The sequence below is a fragment of the Pelobates fuscus genome, chromosome 2 (assembly GCF_036172605.1).
Source record: "Pelobates fuscus isolate aPelFus1 chromosome 2, aPelFus1.pri, whole genome shotgun sequence".
In the NCBI taxonomy this organism is placed as follows: domain Eukaryota; kingdom Metazoa; phylum Chordata; class Amphibia; order Anura; family Pelobatidae; genus Pelobates; species Pelobates fuscus.
Genome location: NC_086318.1, coordinates 389090725 through 389111036, shown reverse-complemented (window position 1 = coordinate 389111036; position 20312 = coordinate 389090725). Strand labels below are relative to the sequence as shown.

The window sequence follows — 20312 nt, the reverse complement described above, 5'->3', positions numbered from 1 at the left end:
ATGATTGACAGGTAGCCGCTATGGAGGTGCCTGGTTCCTGGATAAAAATGCGGATTTCTACATTACTTCGCATTAATTTCACAATTTGATAATTGTAGCTTAAATACAACATTGAAAATCCTAGGAAGTGACCCATTCCCTTTACGCTTTGAAACAGTATTTTTTTCCAGTAACTAGCAAAAAAATTAAGATTGAAATCTCAGACATACATTATTTACTGTGTAGGTCAGAACAAGTACATTAATTTATTTGGAAATACCTTTCTTTAGTTGCACTTTTATATACACATTTACTTCTCACCGCTTGATACAGTAAGTACCTCTCACTATACTTGATACAGTAAGTACTCTCTATTTTTTCACCCCGAACCCTAGAAGCTGGTTGAAGTTGCATGTATATCATTCACATGTCATGTACATTGATCATCCACAACGTTAAAACCATTGTGTAGGTTCCCCTTGTGCTGCTAAAACAGCTCTGATACATTGAGGCATGGTATCCACATGACCCCTGAATGTGTCCTTTGATATCTGGCACAAAGACATTATCAGCAGATCCTTAAAGTACTGTAGGTTGTGAAGAGGGACCTCAATGGATTTGTTCTTACAGCACATCCTACAGATGCTCAAGCAGATTGAGATTTGGGAGGCCACGGCAACAACTGGAACTCTCTGTCAAGTTCCGCAAACCATTTCTAAACAATTTTTGCAGTGTTGCAAGGTGAAGGGGTGTTCATGGTCTGCAACAATCTCTAGTTAGGTGGTACGTGGCAAAGTAAACTTAGGTTTATGAGCAGAGCATTGCCCAGAGCATAACACTGCCTCTGCCGGTCTGCCTTTTTCCCATAGTACATTATGCTACCATCTCTCCCCCAGGTAAATGACGCACATATACCCGGCCAACCACCTGCTCTAAAAATGTTATTTATCAGGCAAGGCAACCTTCTTCCAATGCTCCATTGTCCCTCCTTGCACCACTTTTGGTACGTACTACCAGGAACACCCCACAAGACTTGCTGTTTTGCAAATGTTCTGACCTAGTCATCTAACCATCACTATTTGGCCCTTGTCAAAGATCTTATCGCTTGCCCCTGTTTTCTGCTTTCAACACATGAAATTCAGGAGCTGACTATTTACTGGTTAATAGATCCCACCCCTGCCATTGTAACGATATAATCAATGTTATTAATTTCACCAGTCAGTGGTTTTTATGTTGTGGCTGATCAGTGTAAATGTCATCCTTATTTTTTGGAGGATGAAGCACATATTCCCATCATTATATGGGAGTCTCTTTGGTTAAAATTGCATTAAGTATTTTTGTATTTCTTTTTAAATAAAGGTCATATTACTCATGTCCGAGTCAATGATGCAAATCTTGATCCTCCCTTTCCGCTATATTTTTAATTTACAAAAGTTATATCCCTAAATCAAATAAATGGCCTCATTTTCACAGAAAACTAGCCAAACCATATGGATCATAGGAAAGTTTATTTCTATCATTCTATCAACAAATTGTAGTCAGACTCCTTAATATTGGCCGTTTCAAAATCTCTTTTCATGTAGTGTCTTGGGATAGTTTTATTACCATTAAAAAATGATGGCATTGGGAAGAAATTGGTTTTAGTGATCTTCCTCCATTTACAACCTATTACCGAAAACTATAAAAAAATAATGATAGTTTCCTACAACAGCAAAAACCACTCCATAGAGTCCTTGTTTTATTCTCACTTGTATCACATGATGGTACATGTGCATGAACATCAATGATGGCAATTCTATATTATTTTAACAATATATGCGTTATTATACAGCATACTAATGTCTTATTTCCTGCAAAGTAACTGATCTTGGTAATGCATGAATTGTCGTTTCAGATGAAAACCAAACTCTACAAGCAAATCATCTGACTTGTGAGATTGACTCTTTGAGTGGTGACTTATAAGTCTTTGAAGTTAATTCATTGTTTTGGACTGATTGGCTAATCTGCAGTATTCATTTGTAGCCAGATTTCATCTCCCTTGATCACTGTGCAATGTGTGATTTACTGCATTTGTTTCAAGTACTGTGCTGACTTTTTTTTTTTTTACATCTCTTTGTTCGTTGTAGGCCGTACACGCCGATGATGGGAGAAATGTCCAATGTTTGGTTTGATAGATATAAGATCTCAATGGACAGCTGTGAAAATCTTGAATCTGTTGACTCGATGTGCCAGATCCTAACAAATTTAATCAATGATGAAGTGAAAACTGGAATAGCAAAAAACAGGATTCTTTTAGGTAATTTAAGTGGCGCTCAATATGGTACTGAACTCTGTCTTACCTAGTTGCATATAATGATTTATTATTGTTGTTATTATTATTATTATTATTATTATTATTAATAATGTTAAAGCTGCTCTGTCACTACCCCACCCCATAAAAAGAGTATTTCATAACTATACAATCATTATGAAAAATGCACATTGACTAAAATTACCATGCATTCAAAAAAGACAAAGTAGGGACTAGACATGTGCAATTAATTTCGTTCCAAATGTACATTCGTACGAATTTCATGCCATTCAGACATTCGGATGCTTCCGAATGTCCGAAGTGCCCAGGTTCCGAAGTGCCGAAGTTTGTTAGTTCGGAAGTGCTGAAGTGATTTTGATTTCTGAAAAGTGGGAAAACAAGAGAGAAGGAGGGTAAATTACGTGAATGATGACCGGAATCTTGACCAATAAGCTAATTCCTTTTTTGCAATGTAATGCTTGCTTGCCCAATCCGGTTTCACTATTCTGTGTCCAATGCAATGAGCACATTTTTGTGATTGATGTTAGAGGACACAGTCATTGAGGTGGGATAGGATACAAATCAGGCTGTCAGGGTGTTGGCTTTCATTCATGTGACCAGACTGTATGTATGGGTGTGTGTATATGTATTAAGGCAATTTGCCTGGATTTGTGGGAGGGGCTGGTTTGCTACCTCTAGCCTACTTAAGGCACTCCCCTTACCTTGCTCATTACCATTCGAGGTCAGAGTTGAATGAGGATCCACTTCCGGGTTCTCTCAGACACCATCTTGGTTTTCTTACCCACAAGTTTTTCTGCAGCAAGCTGTGCCCAGGAATCCTCTTGCAGGCCTTTTCCGTCCGTCCAGCTTCTTACCCGGGTCTTCGTCGTAGATCTCGTCCCAGGGACTCCTAAACCGTAAGTCAGACCTACCTGTCACGCCAGGATCGGTTCCCACGGCGCACGGTACAGCACGGCTCCTCGCTTTACGGTTTTCCCTGCACAGTCGCATTTCAAAGCCTTTTTCGCGGCTTCATTTCTTACAAATTGTTTGGCTAAATTATGCGTATTAGAGAAGCGATCAATTCGTACAAACTGTTTTTCCCTTGCTTCATTTAAACGATTGTCATTTCGGTTTGTGTTTTCTGGTCGGCACTTATTCATAGTATATTCTATGCACGATTGCTGTTCGCATTAAAATGCATACGGTTAAGCTATTCATGCTAACTTCTGTTTCCCTTCATACTAAGATTCGGTTATTCTGCTATGTATCACATAGATCTTTTTCGTGAGTTACATTTCATAATTTCATGTATTTACATTTGGTTAAAAAGTTGCTTGGTTAAATAGACAGACCATTTTCATGCTATTTTTAAGGTATCACTTATTACATCAAGGGTATGAAACCAGCTAACATTTCTGTATAGACCATTGGACTCCCACGCTTACTGGAGTTTTTTTTTTTTTTTTTAATTGTCCATTTCATTACAATTAAATCAGCCTACGTTACAGGCCTCATTTCTTTGTTGTTAACCATGACTAGTGATGTCGCGAACTGTCCGCCGAACCGTTCGCGAACATTTCGCCGGCGAACAGTGAACTTTGGCCCGGAACCTCACAGTCAGCAGACACTTCCTGGGAGGGAGGGTCTGCTGCTGATTGGCTGGAATGTGTCTGCTGACTGTGAGGTTCTGGGCCAAAGTTCACTCAATGATGACGTATAGGGGGCGGACCGGAAATTGCGTATGTTCGTTTCGCCGCGAACACGCTATTGTTCGCCGGCGAAATGTTCGCGAACGGTTCGGCGGACAGTTCGCGACATCTCTAACCATGACCCATAAGGATTTAACCCCTTAAGGACACATGACGTGTGTGACACGTCATGATTCCCTTTTATTCCAGAAGTTTGGTCCTTAAGGGGTTAATTCCTTTTCATGCATACTCGGGTTGAATCACACGTACTGATCCAACCAATCATACGTTTCCTGCACAGTAATATACATATATATATATATATATAACTTACATTTTATGTTCCCCTTACACACCATTATTATATAACACATATGTTGTTGGTACATAGGCCACGGCCTCCCTCAGATATCTTATTAAAGCCATGCCAACATTTCTGAGTAACACATATCTATAGCATAGTATCAACATTTTATTTGCAATCATACGCAAGCAAACCTTAAAACATTGCTGCTATAGGCTATAAGTCTGTTTTCTTTCCAACAATCCACACTCCTCATACTACTTTCTTTCACCCATTTCAGGCTGTCAAGCTTATATATATTTGCTCCACACGGGTTTTGCATCTTTTTCCACTTTTCCTACATGACACGCACAGGTTGTCCTTAGATACCCAAGCTACGGCAGATCTAAACATGAGATTTTTATCCACTTGGAATGGTAAAAGTATGTTCCTCCCTCAATTGACTGACTCATCTCCCACCATTTGGTCAGATGCGGCATCTACCACTGGTTTTCCAGCAATTTTGGGAACGAATGGCTTTGGGGCAGCTGGCCTTCAGCAGTTAAGGATTTGGAAGGTTTTTCCACTACCTCAGCTCTTTTTGAGATCTATCCCATCATGGCGGCTGCCATAGCATGAGGTCATTTATGGGCAAACATGCCAGTTCGTTGCTACTCAGATAACCAGGCAACCTGTCACATCATCAACAAAGGTCGTTCCAAATCCCTTACGATCATGAGATTTCTGAGGAAACTCACTTGGTTGGCAGCTTGTCGTAATTTTTCCCTATGTTGTTTCCATGTTCCAGGTGTATGTAACACAGCTGCTGACAATTTGTCTCGCTTTAAATTTCAGGCGTTTCATCAAGCACTCCCGTCAGCAGCGCCCACAGCCACCATCACTCCAACATTTCAACAACTCATACTGGACTAGAAACCATCATGCAGCATAGCAGGACATTGTCCCAATTGGCACTTTCAAACAATACACACAAAACATACAACAGAGCTTTCACACTATTCAAAAGATTCCTTCTGGAACATAACACCATGCAACCATTTGTTATGACATCTTTTTTGGGGTTTGCTTCCTTTTGCCACCTTAAACTTAAAATGTCATATAACACCATCAAACTCTATCTCACTGGCATTCAACACCACATGCTAATCTTACACCCAAATAACAACAGTTTCATGGCCTCTCACCAAATTAAAACCATATTCAGAAATCAGAACCCACACATACAGCCCAGAGGCTACCCATAGATAACCATATCTCTAAAGCATTATCTAACCTGCTTGACTTAAAACCGTTTGACACCAATACAAACTCCATCATCAAAACAGCAATATACATAGCTTTCTATGGATTTCTAAGACCGAGAGATTTCACTACAACCTCCACGACCCAAACTACTCCTTTCCTCCTCTATTTCCACTTGACAAAACATATGGATCATTACATCCTGACTTTACCTCACTCCAAAACCAGTCAGCACATACCCGTAAACATTCCGTACTATCCCACGCACAACAGATGGTGTCCAGTCAGGGTTCTTGATGCCTACATACAGCATCATAACTTACTACCCTCACAACCATTACTACAGCTGCAAGGTTCAGTACTCACCACTACAACCTTCATGACCTACGTCAGGTCTTTGCTCACACAACTGGGCCTCAACGCAGCCAACTACTCAGGGCACTCCTTTCGTATAGGAGCCGCGTCCACAGCCTCCAGTGTAAACATCCCAACTCATGTTATCAAAACACTGGGGCGCTGGAAGTCATCCGCTTACTCACGGTACATATCTAACCCAGTACATGAATTAAAGGATGCTTTCAAAAACATGTCTGGCTGAGGGGCGGGGCCTGACTGCCAAGATGGCCGGACGCAATCTTTGCTAGCTCCGGCACCAGCGGGCGCAAAAACATAAACCATGTTCTACCACACACTGTCAGCGGTGCATGGTGCCCGGAAAGCGACACAGAACCCTGAACGGAACATGCCGATACCAAACGAGCATCGAAACGCAAAACGAGCGCTGGAACCGGCCATGAGGCCCAAACAGAAGCGGAGCCTACAGCCTGGGGGAGGCGGCCGATCGCCCGGCAAGGGAGCCGCTCCGAAGCACGACTCAAAAGCTGCCCTGCTACCCCCCCCTCTGGACCGGCGGGGGACATCCCGGTCCGTGCTGGGGGTGTCCACCCCCGCAAAGCTACAAAAACGAGAGACAAAAACTACGGTGAGACAAAAATGCCAGGGCTCAGGCAAGATGGCGCCAACGACGCCTAAACACATCCGTTTAAGGCCCCCCAAACATACCTTGGACTTCTTCGACCAACTCTGTGCAAGCCTCTGGACGAAGCTCAGTGCCAAATATCATGCCTTCAGGCTAGCGAGAAGATTGGCGGCGGCATGGATTCGCCCAGCAACCCGGCGACTCCTGTGTGGACTCCGGCCAAGCACCGCTGGGGCGGCCTCCAGACGGCGCCGAAAAACAAGATGGCGGGAAAAGGCGACATGTCCAGCGGCGACAGCGCTCGCTCCCTCTCACACCAGGGTGAGACCGGCCAGTACACCTAAGATGTCTACCACACTAACCTCACCAGCCACCCGAACCCCAACTTGCGACACCAAGACTCGCCAGAACGGTGAGCGCCACACAGGTACCTCGGGAAGAGCCCGGCGAGAGGAACAGCCGAAAGCCTTAACCCCTGGTGCGCTGGCGACCGAGGGAGACAGACACCTGTACACCTGCAGCTTCACAGTCCAGGGCATTGGCTGAACGGACCATATGGATGCCCACAGCACGCACAGGACACAGGTCCTTTTGTGTCTGAACTGCTCGATACTAACAAACATATCCCTTGTATGCAGCATGCTCCTTATTAATAAGCCTGTTTTACATGAGTACACCAGCTGACTTAACCTTATCATAACTGTTATATGCATCTCATAACTTGCCTAGCCTGTACTTAACGATTTGTTTAAGTTTGAATATGCAAACATGATTCAATTAAGCCTAGAGTAGAATATCTCACCTGTTCACTATTGCGCAAAAGCCTGTAATTTTATAATTTTATAATCTTACAATTAACCATTCAGCCTGTTTAACCCTTAACGAGCACCCGTCTGATATTTGTTCATACCTGAGCATGTACTTACCTAAACCAAGCATACTACCTGCATGCAACCATATGATTCTACCACTAAGCTACCGTCCTATATGTTTCCTTGTTGTCTCGTAGAATCTCATTCTAACCAACACCTACTCAGCATGCCCTAAGCATAACCATACATATGTATTGCTAACTCAGTATATAGCTAGTTTAACCTATCTCATCACACGTATGTTTTACTCTGAACACGCACAGTTACCCTAGCATACTACGTAAATAATCTATACTATGCCTAACTATCTTGATTTAAACCTGTTCATATATATAAAAATAGTGCATTGTCCTAACATACCCTAATGCTTTCCATGTTACCACTCATTGTTTTGCACAAAGCACGCGGATTGCCTCTGGGGTACCGTGTGCCTGAATGTTATCACCATATGCACTGCAAAAATAAAGAATTAAAAAAAAAAAAAAAAAAAAACATGTCTGGCTGATAAAATGTATATGTATTGGTTGTCTGTAAATACATTTGTTTACTTAAATTTTGCCCTCTTCTTTCTCAGGCCTACCTCATCGTCGGTTCCGGCACAACACAACCGACTTGCTCTTTTATTATCCTACATTTACCTATGGTATTTCACACTGTACTATCATAAGCACCTAACACAAGTATTAAGGCAATTCTCCTGGGTTTGTGGGAGGGGCTGGTTTGCTACCTCTAGCCTACTTAAGGCACTCCCCTTACCTTGCTCATTGCCCTTCGAGGTCAGAGTTGAATGACCCTCCCACCACACCACATTTTAACATTTATTTCCTTTCTATTTCTTTTCCTGGGTAGGCCCTCTTCTTTCTCAGGCCTACCTCATCGTCGGTTCCGGCACACCACAACCGACTTGCTCTTTTATTATCCTACATTTACCTATGGTATTTCACACTGTACTATCATAAGTACCTAACACAAATATATATAAAACAAAAATAGTAATGCACTCCACCTTCCTTGATGTACTTGCCCGGTGCTTATCAGCAAACAGATACAGCCAAAAGTACAAGATAGCACTCCAGGGACTTCCAAGTCGAATGAATAAAACTTAGCTTTTATTAGCTCAAAATAAAAATCAAGGTTTCAGTCTGTTTATATATATATATATATATATATATATATATATATATATATATATATATAAACAAAAATACATATATACGTGTGTGTGTGTGTATGTATGGATATATATATATATATATATATATATATATATATATATATATATTTTAATTCTACATATATATTTATGTACTTTTTTTTTACACAATTAAGTCTTTTTATTAATTACAATTTGCGGGACCCAGGCAGAAAGTCCAGAGAATTTTATTTTCTAGCACATATTTAACCCTGTAACTTTCCAAGACACCATAAAACCTGTACATGGGGGGTACTGTTTTACTCAGGAGACTTAGCTGAACACAAAACAGTACAATTTATTACAACGATGATATCATAGGTAAAAGTGAAGTTTTTTGAATTTTTCACACACAAACGGCACTTACGCTGACTATATCATTCTTGTGATATGTTTTACGGTTTTGGAACACTAATATTTGTGTTCCAAAAAGTCTCCTGAGTAGAACAGTACCCCTCATGTACATGTTTTATGGTGTTTTCCAAAGTTACAGAGTCAAATATACGGCTTGTGTTTCAGTTTTTTCACATTGAAATTCGCCAGATTGGTTACGTTGCCTTTGAGACCGTATGGTAGCCCAGGAATGAGAATTACCCACATGATGGCATACCATTTGCAATAGTAGACAACTCAACATATTGCAAATGGGGTATGTCCAGTCTTTTTTAGTAGCCACTTAGTCACAAACACTGGTCCAAGTTGGCATTCAAAGAATTTTTTTGGCATTTTTCACACACAAATATCAACGCTAACTTTGGCCAGTGTTATGCCATCATGGGGGTAATTCTCATTCCTGGGCTACCATACAATCTGGCGAATTTCAATGTAAAAAAACTGAAAAATTTAACATGGCAACTACCCAAAACACCATAAAACCTGTACACTGTACACTGTTTTACACGAGACATCACTGAATACAAATATGTGTGTTTTATAAGTAAAAGCAAACCGTATTATGACATTCCCTGTTAAAATGTCATGCAGAACTAAAAAAAAACATAATTTCTTAATTTCTCACATTTCTTTATATTTTATTCATATTAAGTTATGTTTCATAGCTAAATATTTTATGTAAAATGAAAGCCCAATCTCTCCTGAACAAAATGATATATAATAAGTGTGGGTGTACTTAATATGAAAGGGGTAAATTATGGTTGAACAGACTTATAGTCAAATTCCAAGTTGTGTTTTGTTTTATTTTGATAAAAACGTGTACATTTGGCTCAGTTCTTAAGGGGTTAAGTGGTCTGGGTGCTGCTGTGGTCCACTATGCAATGTAAAACATTGCTGTTTAAGAATAAAACACACATATGTTTATTTTTTCAAAATGAACGACATTCTGAACTGCCGAATGCCTTAAACGAATGACATGCCGAACTTCCGAATGCCCGAATTGAATGCCACGTGCCCAAATTCTGAGGTTCCAAACCGAGTGCCATTCTGCAGTTCCAAAGTGCCGAACCGAAACTAATGCAATTGTTCCGAATTGCCGAAGCAGACACATTTTTTTACTGATTCGAATTTCCGAACCAAATTTTTTGCCCATGCACATCCTTAGTAGGGACTACTTATTTCATATATATTCACTGTGCCTGACAAAACTTGACAAAAGGCAGAGCTTCCACCATTATTATTATTTATTATTATTGCTATTAATATAGCGCCAACAGATTCCGTAGCGCTTAAGTTGTCATTTCCACCATCCATCATTAGCAATGGCTGTGGGGGAAAAGGCATTGTTTATGGAAGCTCTCGTGGGATCCTCCACAGACCTTAGTGTTTATGTTTGTGCGAAAGTAAGGATTTGACTTGAGCTCCTGGCAGATAAAGTGCCTGGAGTTGAAGAGGACCCACCGGATGAAGATGGCGGCAGCTGGGCGGCGATGTTATCATCTGGGGTCTCTGCAAAGTGAATGTCTGTGAGGTACAAAGATAGCCTTTATAGTGGATGCATTTGCAGCTGCCTGACCACAAATGATGTGTGATGCATTCAATGTTATATAGCATATGGCTGCACACAAGGCATTTTAGAATTCTATAGGTAGTCAAAGCCATGCATATCCACTTGCATCCATTGCAGCATCTGTCTTGAAGGACATAGCAATGGTGATTATATCTTTAATATACATAATTATTTTTCAGGCAAAATGTACAGATGTGTAGGCCTATGTAAAGCTGAAGTTGTTGTTCACATGTTTTGTTTGTAAAGCCATATGGGATTTACACAAAACAGTCAGGTGTGAAATGAGCAATCCGTTTGCAAATTTAGGCTATAAATTATTTATTTTGGGCAGGTCACATATTAAATGTATTGAGAGATTGAGAGAGAGCTACAATATATGGACGGAAGTATTGGGACACACCTCTTAATTGTTGAATTCAGGTGTTTTAGTCAAACCCATTGCCATTGGTGTATAAAATCAAGCACCTAGCCATGCAGTCTGCATTTGCAAACATTTGTGAAAAAAAGAGGTAATTCTGAAAAGTCCACCTTTGCAATAAGTCAGTTCGTGAAATTTCATCTTTCCTAAATATTCTTTGGTCAACTGTAAGTCTTACTATTGGAAAGTCGAAGCGTTTAGGAACAGCAGCAACTCAGCCATGAAGCGGAAGACCATTCAAAGGAACTGAGCAGGGTCACCGAGTGCTGAGGCACATGGTGCGTAAAAGTTGCCAATGCTCTGCTGATGCCATAGCTGAAGAGTTCCAAACTTCCACTGGCATTAATATCCGCACAAAAACAAGCAGCTGCATGCAAGCCTTACATCACCAAGTACATTATTATTATTATTATTATTGCAATTTATATAGCGCCAACAGATTCCGTAGCGCTTTACAATATTATGAGAAGGGATGTAACTATAGATAGGACAATTACAAATAAACTTACAGGAACAATAGGTTGAAGAGGACCCTGCTCGATCGAGCTTACATTCTATAGGAGGTGGGTGTAAAACACATTAGGACAGGTTACCAAGTGTTCATTCTAGTGGTGTAAAGCACTCGCCTCTGGACTCGGGAACAGTGGAATGTGTTCTGTGTAGTGACAAATCATGCTCCTCTTTTTGGCAACCTGATAGGCGAGTCTGGTTTTGGCAGATGTCAGGAATACATTTTTTTTTTCCTGACTGCATTGTGCCCACTGTAAAAGAGGGATAATGGTATGGAGCTGTTTTTCATGTGTTTGGCTAGGCCCCTTACTTTCAGTAAAAGAAAGTCTCTATGCTTCAGCATCCCAAGAGATTTTGGACAATTCTATGCTTCCAACTTTGTGGGAACAGTTTGGAGAAGGCCCTTTTCTATTCCAGCATAACTGTGTCCCAGTGCACAAGGCAAGGTCCAAAAAGACATGGTTGGATGTGTTTGGTGTGGAAGAACTTGACTGGCCACACAGAGCCCCTGACCTCAACCCCATCGAACACTGGGACAGAGAGTGTGAGCCAGGCCTTTTCGTCCAACATCATTATCAGACCTCACAAATGTTCTATTGGATGAATGCTCAAAAATTTCCACAGAAGCCCTCCCAAATCTTGTGGAAAGCCTTCCCAGAAGAGTGAAATCTGTTATAGCTGCAAAAAGGCGACCAATAGACATCAATGTCCATATATTTAGTATGCAATGTCATAAAAGTCCCTGTTGGACAGGTGTCCCAATACTTTTGTCCATATAGAGTAGATAGAGAGAGAGAGAGAGAGAGAGAGAGCTTTAAACTTGCACTGCTATTTAAAGGAACACAATAATGTCAGGAATACAAACATGTATTCTTGGCACTATAGTTGTAAAAACAGATTTTAGGTCCCTGACCCCTTGCCTCCAACTTAAAAGTTATTTTAATTACCTATGTACCTCTAGTAGCCATCTGAGTGACTGTCACTAGAGGTGTTCCTAGGCAGTAATGTTAACACTGACTTTTCTCTGGAAAGGCTGTGTTTACATTAAAAGCCTGCAGGGACAGACTATAGACTCCAAAATAACTACACTAAGATGCAGTGATTCTGTTGACTATAGTGTCCCTTTTATATTAGCCTAACCTAAGTTTAGCACCGCTGTCTTTCTCAATTTGTAAAAAAATATGCATTTGTATAAATAAGAATTTGTATTTCTAGGGGTCTTCAGTAATCACAGGTTATGTTCCTTTATCACAAGCAGTTTTGTAAAAATGAGTTTCCATTTTCTTCTGTTATTTTGAAATTCCCCCTGGATTTTCTAATGAAACACACATTTATTTTAGTTCTTCCTGTCGCACCAGGCCTGGAAATCTCTTCCAATTTGGTGGCATCCCAGTTCATTTCTCTGGTGTTTCCTTCTCAATAGTCCTGGAGACACTTCTCTGAGATCACGTATGGGTTTTGTAAAAATACTTCCTCACAAGGACTCTGCACGTGTACATGAGCACCATTCTGTTCATGAGCGAGCCTCATAGGCTGATCACAGCTTGTAAATCAGTGCTTTGGGCTGTCATGCCCCTTGTGCCACCCCTTATCCTCAAACATTGGAGGTATAAAGTGGTCTCTGATCTTATCCTACCACCTTTTGTTTAACTACATTTTTAATGACCCGGCATTATGTGGCTACTATAGTTAAACATTAGCTAGAATGTCATTACCGAACACCTATGATGTAACCACTAGCTTTATCCAAGTTGATTGGAATGAATTCATCAGAACTGGGTGACTAGTGCTTTGCTTATGTCATCAGTAGAGGGGGGGGGGGGGATACAAACACAATTTGGCTTCTGCCAGGAAATTACCTTCACCTCTTGCTAAGACATTACGGAATGCTGAAAAGTAATTCTCATAGAGGGTATGGCATTATTTTAAATTTTTTGGTTAGAAATGCCCGGGAAGACACCCATTATTCTTTTAAGCGCATGCTAAAAAAATGAAAGCAATCTGCATGTACCATGTGTTTTATACATCACGTCAAAGTAGACACTGAAATACTATCTCTGTGAATCATGCTTTTTTTTTTTTTTTGCCACAAACTATAAATATTCATTGAAATCACAGTCTCCAAAGAATTTACTACACTTTTTACCTTGGGACTATAATGTTATTAAGTGATACGCTGCAGGTTTTTCCACAGAAAATTCAAAGAGGTAGTCTTTTGTACCAATATTCCCCCTCCTCCCCCTCCCCACCCCCTTTTTTTGTAGTGCAAACCACATAAAAGTATTATTACTTAATATTCTACTCTGGAGGTGACTACATGTCAAAAAAATTGCTAGTGAGTCACCGCTCTTTTATTTGCCAGATTGTGATTAAGAGGGGGTGTAAAATGTAGCTTGGGTTTTCTCAGAAGCAGTAATGAGCATTTGGTGACTTTATTATTGGAAGATCGGAATGCATAGGCAATGTACGAAATGTTTATGGTTTTGTGGAATGGGAACAGTCCAGTGGTGACATTATGCTGAGGAGAGTTTGTGCCCTCCAAATGCACTCTTACATGCAAGAGCCAGCAGATTCAGAGTCATAATAAAAGTGTGTTTTTTAAAGAGAGAGAAACATGTGACTTTTTCTGACACATGAAAACAGACGTGATTTTTAAGTGTAAAGTATGTGTGAGTTTTTCTGCAATAAAGTTCAAATGTTGCTGTTACAAAAATAAAAGTGTTAACGCACTCTGAAAAGGCACTGTACGTGTCTGGACATAAAATGGCAAAACAGGTCAATACATCTACACAAACAAATGTGGGTAACGTGACTTTTTGCAGAGTATGGTTTAGATTTATCAAAACTACTTGCACACAAAACAAAGTTAATGATGTAGGACTTGCTGTCAGGTAGTGAGGTGCTGAATTGAAATTATTTGTACTGGTAGAAGATCAAGTCAGAAAAGTATATGTAGTGGTAGTGGTATATTAATACAAAATAACGCACAAGGTTATTCACTAGACTCAGATTTTCATTAATTCCAAATGGAAATACTGGGATAGAAATAGTTGATCTGAAAATATTTTGCAAGCCGTCTAGAGTCACTGCTTGTCTATTTTTGCCCAGTTATGTTCAGACTTAATTTGCTAATTTAAGTTTCATAAATACCCATGGTATTATGTGGAAAAGTACCCTACCTAAGGGTTTAACAGATTCTACTGATGATGCATTAGCCAACTAAGCTATGTTACCGGCCTTATATCTTAAAATCTTACTTCTCACTAGTATATGAAACAAATGGTCTTGGCCATCATGTTTGCAAGGTCAAAATGTAAAGTGAAATAACAGCATCTATACATATGTTAGCAATTTGGCTTGCTCAATGTATCAATATCAATGTATTCTCAATACAGGGTTATTCACTAAAGTCTGAATGCCCCCAGTCCAGATTAGCAAAAATAATTTTGTACCATCTGGGTGCATTTGGACACCAATATTGATCACAGTGTCTATCAATGTTTAGATCTCAAATGACATGAAGGTCCACTGGATTTCCGCCTATTACTAGTGGATGGAGGAAATCCACATTTGAATGCTTAATATCCAGAATATTTGCATGTTGGCAGCACAAGCAGCCAGTTGGCAAATAGTAAAAAAAAAAAAAACTCTGCATTGTGAGGGTTAACAATTTTGGTATAACAAGAGACAAAAAAAAAATCCAAATCCACAAAGGTAAGTTTAATCCATAACATGCAACAAATTGACAAACAGGGGGGAAAGGTAAAAAAAAACACACCTTACGCGTTTCGGTCCTACAAGACCTTAGTCATAGCAGTAACTAACATATATATAACACACACGTATATGTCCCAAAATAAGCTAACCGCCTCCACCCAGAAAAAAACTGGGAATTTCACAGAGAGTCATGGCAAACACTAATCTGGGGCATCTTGTTAATGCTTCAGTAAGGCAGCTTTCCATAAATTAAATAATTCCTTTCCTTCCCAATTTATAGGATTTCATACCCACATGGCTTGTGATTGTCCGTCCTAACGAAGGCAGCACTATAAGATATATGAAACCAAGAGTTGCACTCACCCATACATTATAGGGTGCTGCTGGGGCCAATTCATACAACATATAAGATCCAACGCACTCATTCATTCACTAAACAGCAATTTCAAGTTTCACAGAATGCAATAGTTTTATTGAAAAACACCTCACCTAGGCAAAAATAATGGGGGTTTATTACAGTATAGGATCATACATTGCATAAGCCTGCCACAACGTCAATGTCACCCTTTCTTGGCAGGTCCTACTCTAGCACCTAATGACTGCTCTTATGAGATTAATCCACTTACTTGGGAAATACTATACTGCTTTCTACTTGATCACCACTTATATCAGGATGCCAGCAAGTTGATTCTCAGTTTAATGTTCGATATGAAAACCTTCCAATATCCCATTGTAACGAGAGAAAAAAGTTATGAAAAATGTATTTAATAGACTGTTTTGTTATTTTCCTCAGTTGACAAAATACTTTATAAGCATACACTAAAGAGTGGTCTATTGCTCCAGAGAAGGTCATGACATAAGAGAATATACCATTAGCCTTTCAAGGACACTTTGGCCAGAATGAGTCTCTTAAAGGAATTCTTTGACTGTTTCACAGTTCTTTATTTGTTTTGTAGGTGGATTTTCCATGGGAGGTGCTATGGCCATGCATTTGGCTTACAGATTCCACAGGGATGTGGCTGGAGTGTTTGCTCTTTCTGGTTTTCTCAATAAAGATTCCGTGGTTTATAAGGTATTCTTTTTCCTGTAAAGGAAATGTTTGTAGTAATGATTGGCTATATTTTAAATTAATAATATATAAGGATCATTTTGTTGTGTTTTGGCTATGTACGTTTATATTTGTAAACTTCTTGTTATCCTATTTTTTCTGTTCATGTTTTTTTCTTTTAAACTATTTGGTTCAACTTGGGTAATATTCATCGACAAAAAAATAAAATTGAAATTTTATTAAATTAAATTGAAAGTTTTGGAATAATTATAAAAAGAGTTAAAAATGCCTTCTTCTGTATCAATAAATGAGATTTAAACATGTGTCCATGTGTTAGCTGAGTTTTGGATGAGCTGATGATGCTGATCTGAGGTCTGTGGGGGAGAGGGCAGAAGAGCTCACCTAGAACGCTTGTGACACTTTTGTAAGCTCTCTGGAACTAATGGAAGGAGGAAGCAAACCTCCGTGGCTGTTTCATTGGCAGCCAGGGGGGTGGTGCATAATTTATTAGTAAAAATAAAACTATGTATTTCTAACGCTATAGTGTTCCAGTAGCAGTTTAGATCTCAGGCCCCTGCAGAGTGAAGTTAAAAAAACAAAAAAGTAAATTACCTTTTCTTAATCATTATGCAGGTTTTGCCACAGCTGGCCCCGCCTCCATGGCTGAGAGCATCAATCGTGATGCTCTGAGCCGATTCAATACTTTCCCATAGGTAATCATTGGGAGGCTATTGCGCATGCACGGCAAAATGCCAATGAATTCATCTCTACAGGGAGCGTTCAGTGTCTAGGAAATGTGATGCAGCTATTGTTTTTTCATTTTGCTTCTTTCTCTTGGTAAATGCATTTATGAAGCTGGTGTAGCCTGGCCTAATGGGTGGATGTGTAGCATAATATAGAGTGCATTCCGAAAGTATTCAGACCCCTTTATATTTTTTTGATTTATTTTTATGTTGCAGCCTTGTGTTGCTACAATTGTTTAAAAAAACAACAATTTTTTTCACATCACATGCAGATTATCTTCTCGAGTTCTGTCAGGTTGGTTGGAGAACATCAGTGGACATGTCTATTTTCATATTTCTCTAGAGTTCCCTAAGCCACTCCTGCATTGTCTTTCTGAATGCACTTTGTGTATATATATATATGTGTGTGTGTGTGTGTATGTGTGTATATATATATATATATATATATATAAAAATTGTATTTATTTATTTTTTGACCCTGCAGATTTCAGTGATGATGCCCGTTGAATTGTTATATGTCAGTTACCTTTATTATTGGATTTTATATATTTTCTTTTTCTTTCTCAGGAAATTAAAGAAGTGAAGTGTAGACTTCCTGAATTATTCCAGTGGCATGGCAATGCTGATACTCTAGTTTTACCTCAATGGGGTGAAGAAACCAACAAAATACTAAAATCCCTTGGTGTGACTACAACATTCCATAGTTCTCCAAATATGTATCATGAGCTAAACCTCAGAGAGCTTCATCATTTAAAAGCTTGGATTTTAAAGCAGCTGCCCACAGATTTTACAGGTGCCCAAAAGAGCCAAGTCCTCTAAATAAATATTTACTATCGATACCAAGTTGTGTTTTTGGTTTTTCTTCTAGCATTGAATTGCATTTTTAAATATCACAGAACATAGAGAATTAAAATAAAGAACATTTATACAGAATCTGCACTTTTCGAGAATTTGGAGGCCAAAGCAATACCTCTTTGTCAAGGTCCCCAAACCATTCTTAAACAAATTTTACAGTATGACAGGGTGCATTATGCTGCTGAAAGAGGCCATCAGGGAACACCCAAGCCATGAAGGTGTGTATGTGGTCTGTAACAATCTCTACGTAAGTGGTGTGTGTCAAAGTAACATCCACATTAATGTAAGGACCCAAGGTTTCCCAGAAGAACATTGCCCAGATAAAAACACTGCTTCCACCGGCCTGTCTTCTTACCATCCTACTGAACATCCAATCAAACAGTCAGACACTCCCAGCTCAGGCACACAAACCCTCTATCTGTGCTATAATTACTGAACACAATGGGTTAACTCAATTATCACAGGCAGGAAAATATTCAGTTTTATACAATATTCATAACTTCAAAACTATACATGCAATTCACATAAAAGTGAACCAGCATAAGCAGTATACAAACAAAATCATACAAATTGGTCCAGTGGTTCAAAAGTTAGGTGGAAGTCCTATTTGACCGACTGCAAGCATAGCTTTCCTGCCCAAAACAGTTCCACGGATTTAGGCTGTGCAGCCGGTCTATCTTCTCCTCTATCCTGGAGATAATTGGCTTAAGTGGGTGTGGTAACTTAATTATCTCCAGGTACAGAAAATATCTCTATTTACAACAACAGTAAAAATACATAATTCCTATTATACTGAACAGAACCCCCACATTCAACCTATCCCCAGATAGCTTGGATCTGATCGCTCAATATATCCTAACAGCACTCAGATCCCACGAACAGAATAAAATCGCCATGGGGTTAAAGTTTAGCAAGGGCTGATGAGAGCTTGAGGAGGGACAAAGCAGCCTGTTTAAACTGGTCTGGCAGTGTCCCTGGGACAACGCCCTGCTGGAGGAACAATAGACAGGAAAAAGGGGAGGGGAAGAGGCACATTTTGGAATTAACTGGGCAGAAAAAGTGTGTTACAATCTAATATGCCCAAATAATGTTTTTAAAGGGCTATACACCCCAGGGCCATAGTCATAAGGCAGGAGGCTGGCAATCAGGCTCATCCAAAAGCCAGTGACAAAAGGCAGTTTGTCCTGCCCTTGTCAAAGTCACTCAGATCTTTTTGCTTGCCCATTTGTCCTATTTCCAAAACATGAAATTCAAGAACTGACTGTTCACTTGCTATCTAATGTATCATACCCATTGGCAGGCACCATTATAATGATATAATCAACGTTATTCACATTTCAATGTTGTGGCTGATCAGTGTAGAGATCTCTAATGTTAATAGAAAGTAATAATGCTGCCAAAAAGTGTAACTTTCCCTTTAAGTTCTTATGTCCTCTCACCATTCTGTTCTCATGGTCACACCGGATAGCAAGTAAATTGTACAGTCAGAAAGATATAAGGTTGTCAATGTATCATATATTACCAGAACACCATATGGAATCTTTGACACTGATGACAAAAAGTAAAATCTCTTCTGCTCTGTTTTAAGCCTTGATGCGTATAAGTATACTGGAAATATTTTTTCAAGGATTAAAATGAATGACCCTTAAAAGTTTTACTATAAGTTTTACTATAAACATAAAAAAAAGAAAACACACGCGGGTTCCGAGAAGGGTAAGCATTTAATTACTTTTCAGTACATCTCATATACCACAGAGCGTTAAAATGAAGAACATAAACATATTTTTTTATGTTTTTAATTTAAATGCTCTCGGAGAGTGCATAGTTATTATAAAATGCATTCATGTTTTGCTCAAAATCAACAGTGGGCAAAAATAAACATTGATGTAACAGATGTTTTAGCTTCCTGACAAAAATACTATCTATTGGATTCCAAAGTCCAAAAAGTCAGAAGAAATGCTTTCTTCCAATGTAACCAAAAGCTGAATAAAATAAATCTTTGGTTTCTCAATGCATACTGTAAGAACATCAGTGGTCTTAGGGGGCCAATGACATCATTTCCTTTTCCCCAGCAGGAGTTGGAGCAAAACGCAAGTGTTTTTAGAACAGGCTGCGTTTCCACTGATAAATTCTGGGAAAGGAAGGTGGCGTTGAGGGGAAAAGTCAGATTTAGAACATCCAGAACTGACTCACGGTCACTGAGATTTGAAAATGATCCATTCGAAGTACGATTATATAATAGTGCTGGTGTCATTGTTCTTCATTAAAGAGACACTGTCATTGAAAGATAATTTAGTGTATATATATATATATATATATATATATATATATTAATTACAATTATACATAATTACATACACACTGCATAACATTTTTCTACATGTTTGCCAGATTGCTTCGTTATCTATCTGCTTTTCTGAGATTTATTTCTGGTTTTGCTTCACTTTAGATTTTATACTGCATTGAATAATACTCATAAACGCCACTTTTTCTTAGATACTGATGTACA

The 20312-nt window shown here is 39.2% G+C and overlaps 1 protein-coding gene across 1 annotated transcript in view; it reads left to right on the top strand.

The window, feature by feature from the left end:
• Nucleotides 1-17787, top strand: part of LYPLAL1 (lysophospholipase like 1) — a 45920-nt gene extending 28133 nt beyond the window's left edge. The window contains exons 3-5 of the mRNA XM_063441435.1: nt 2106-2275; nt 16114-16229; nt 17516-17787. Coding sequence (XP_063297505.1) covers nt 2106-2275; nt 16114-16229; nt 17516-17767 — 538 coding nt within the window. The 3' untranslated portion in view covers nt 17768-17787. The remainder of the gene's footprint in view (nt 1-2105; nt 2276-16113; nt 16230-17515) is intronic.
• Nucleotides 17788-20312: the final 2525 nt, after the last annotated feature.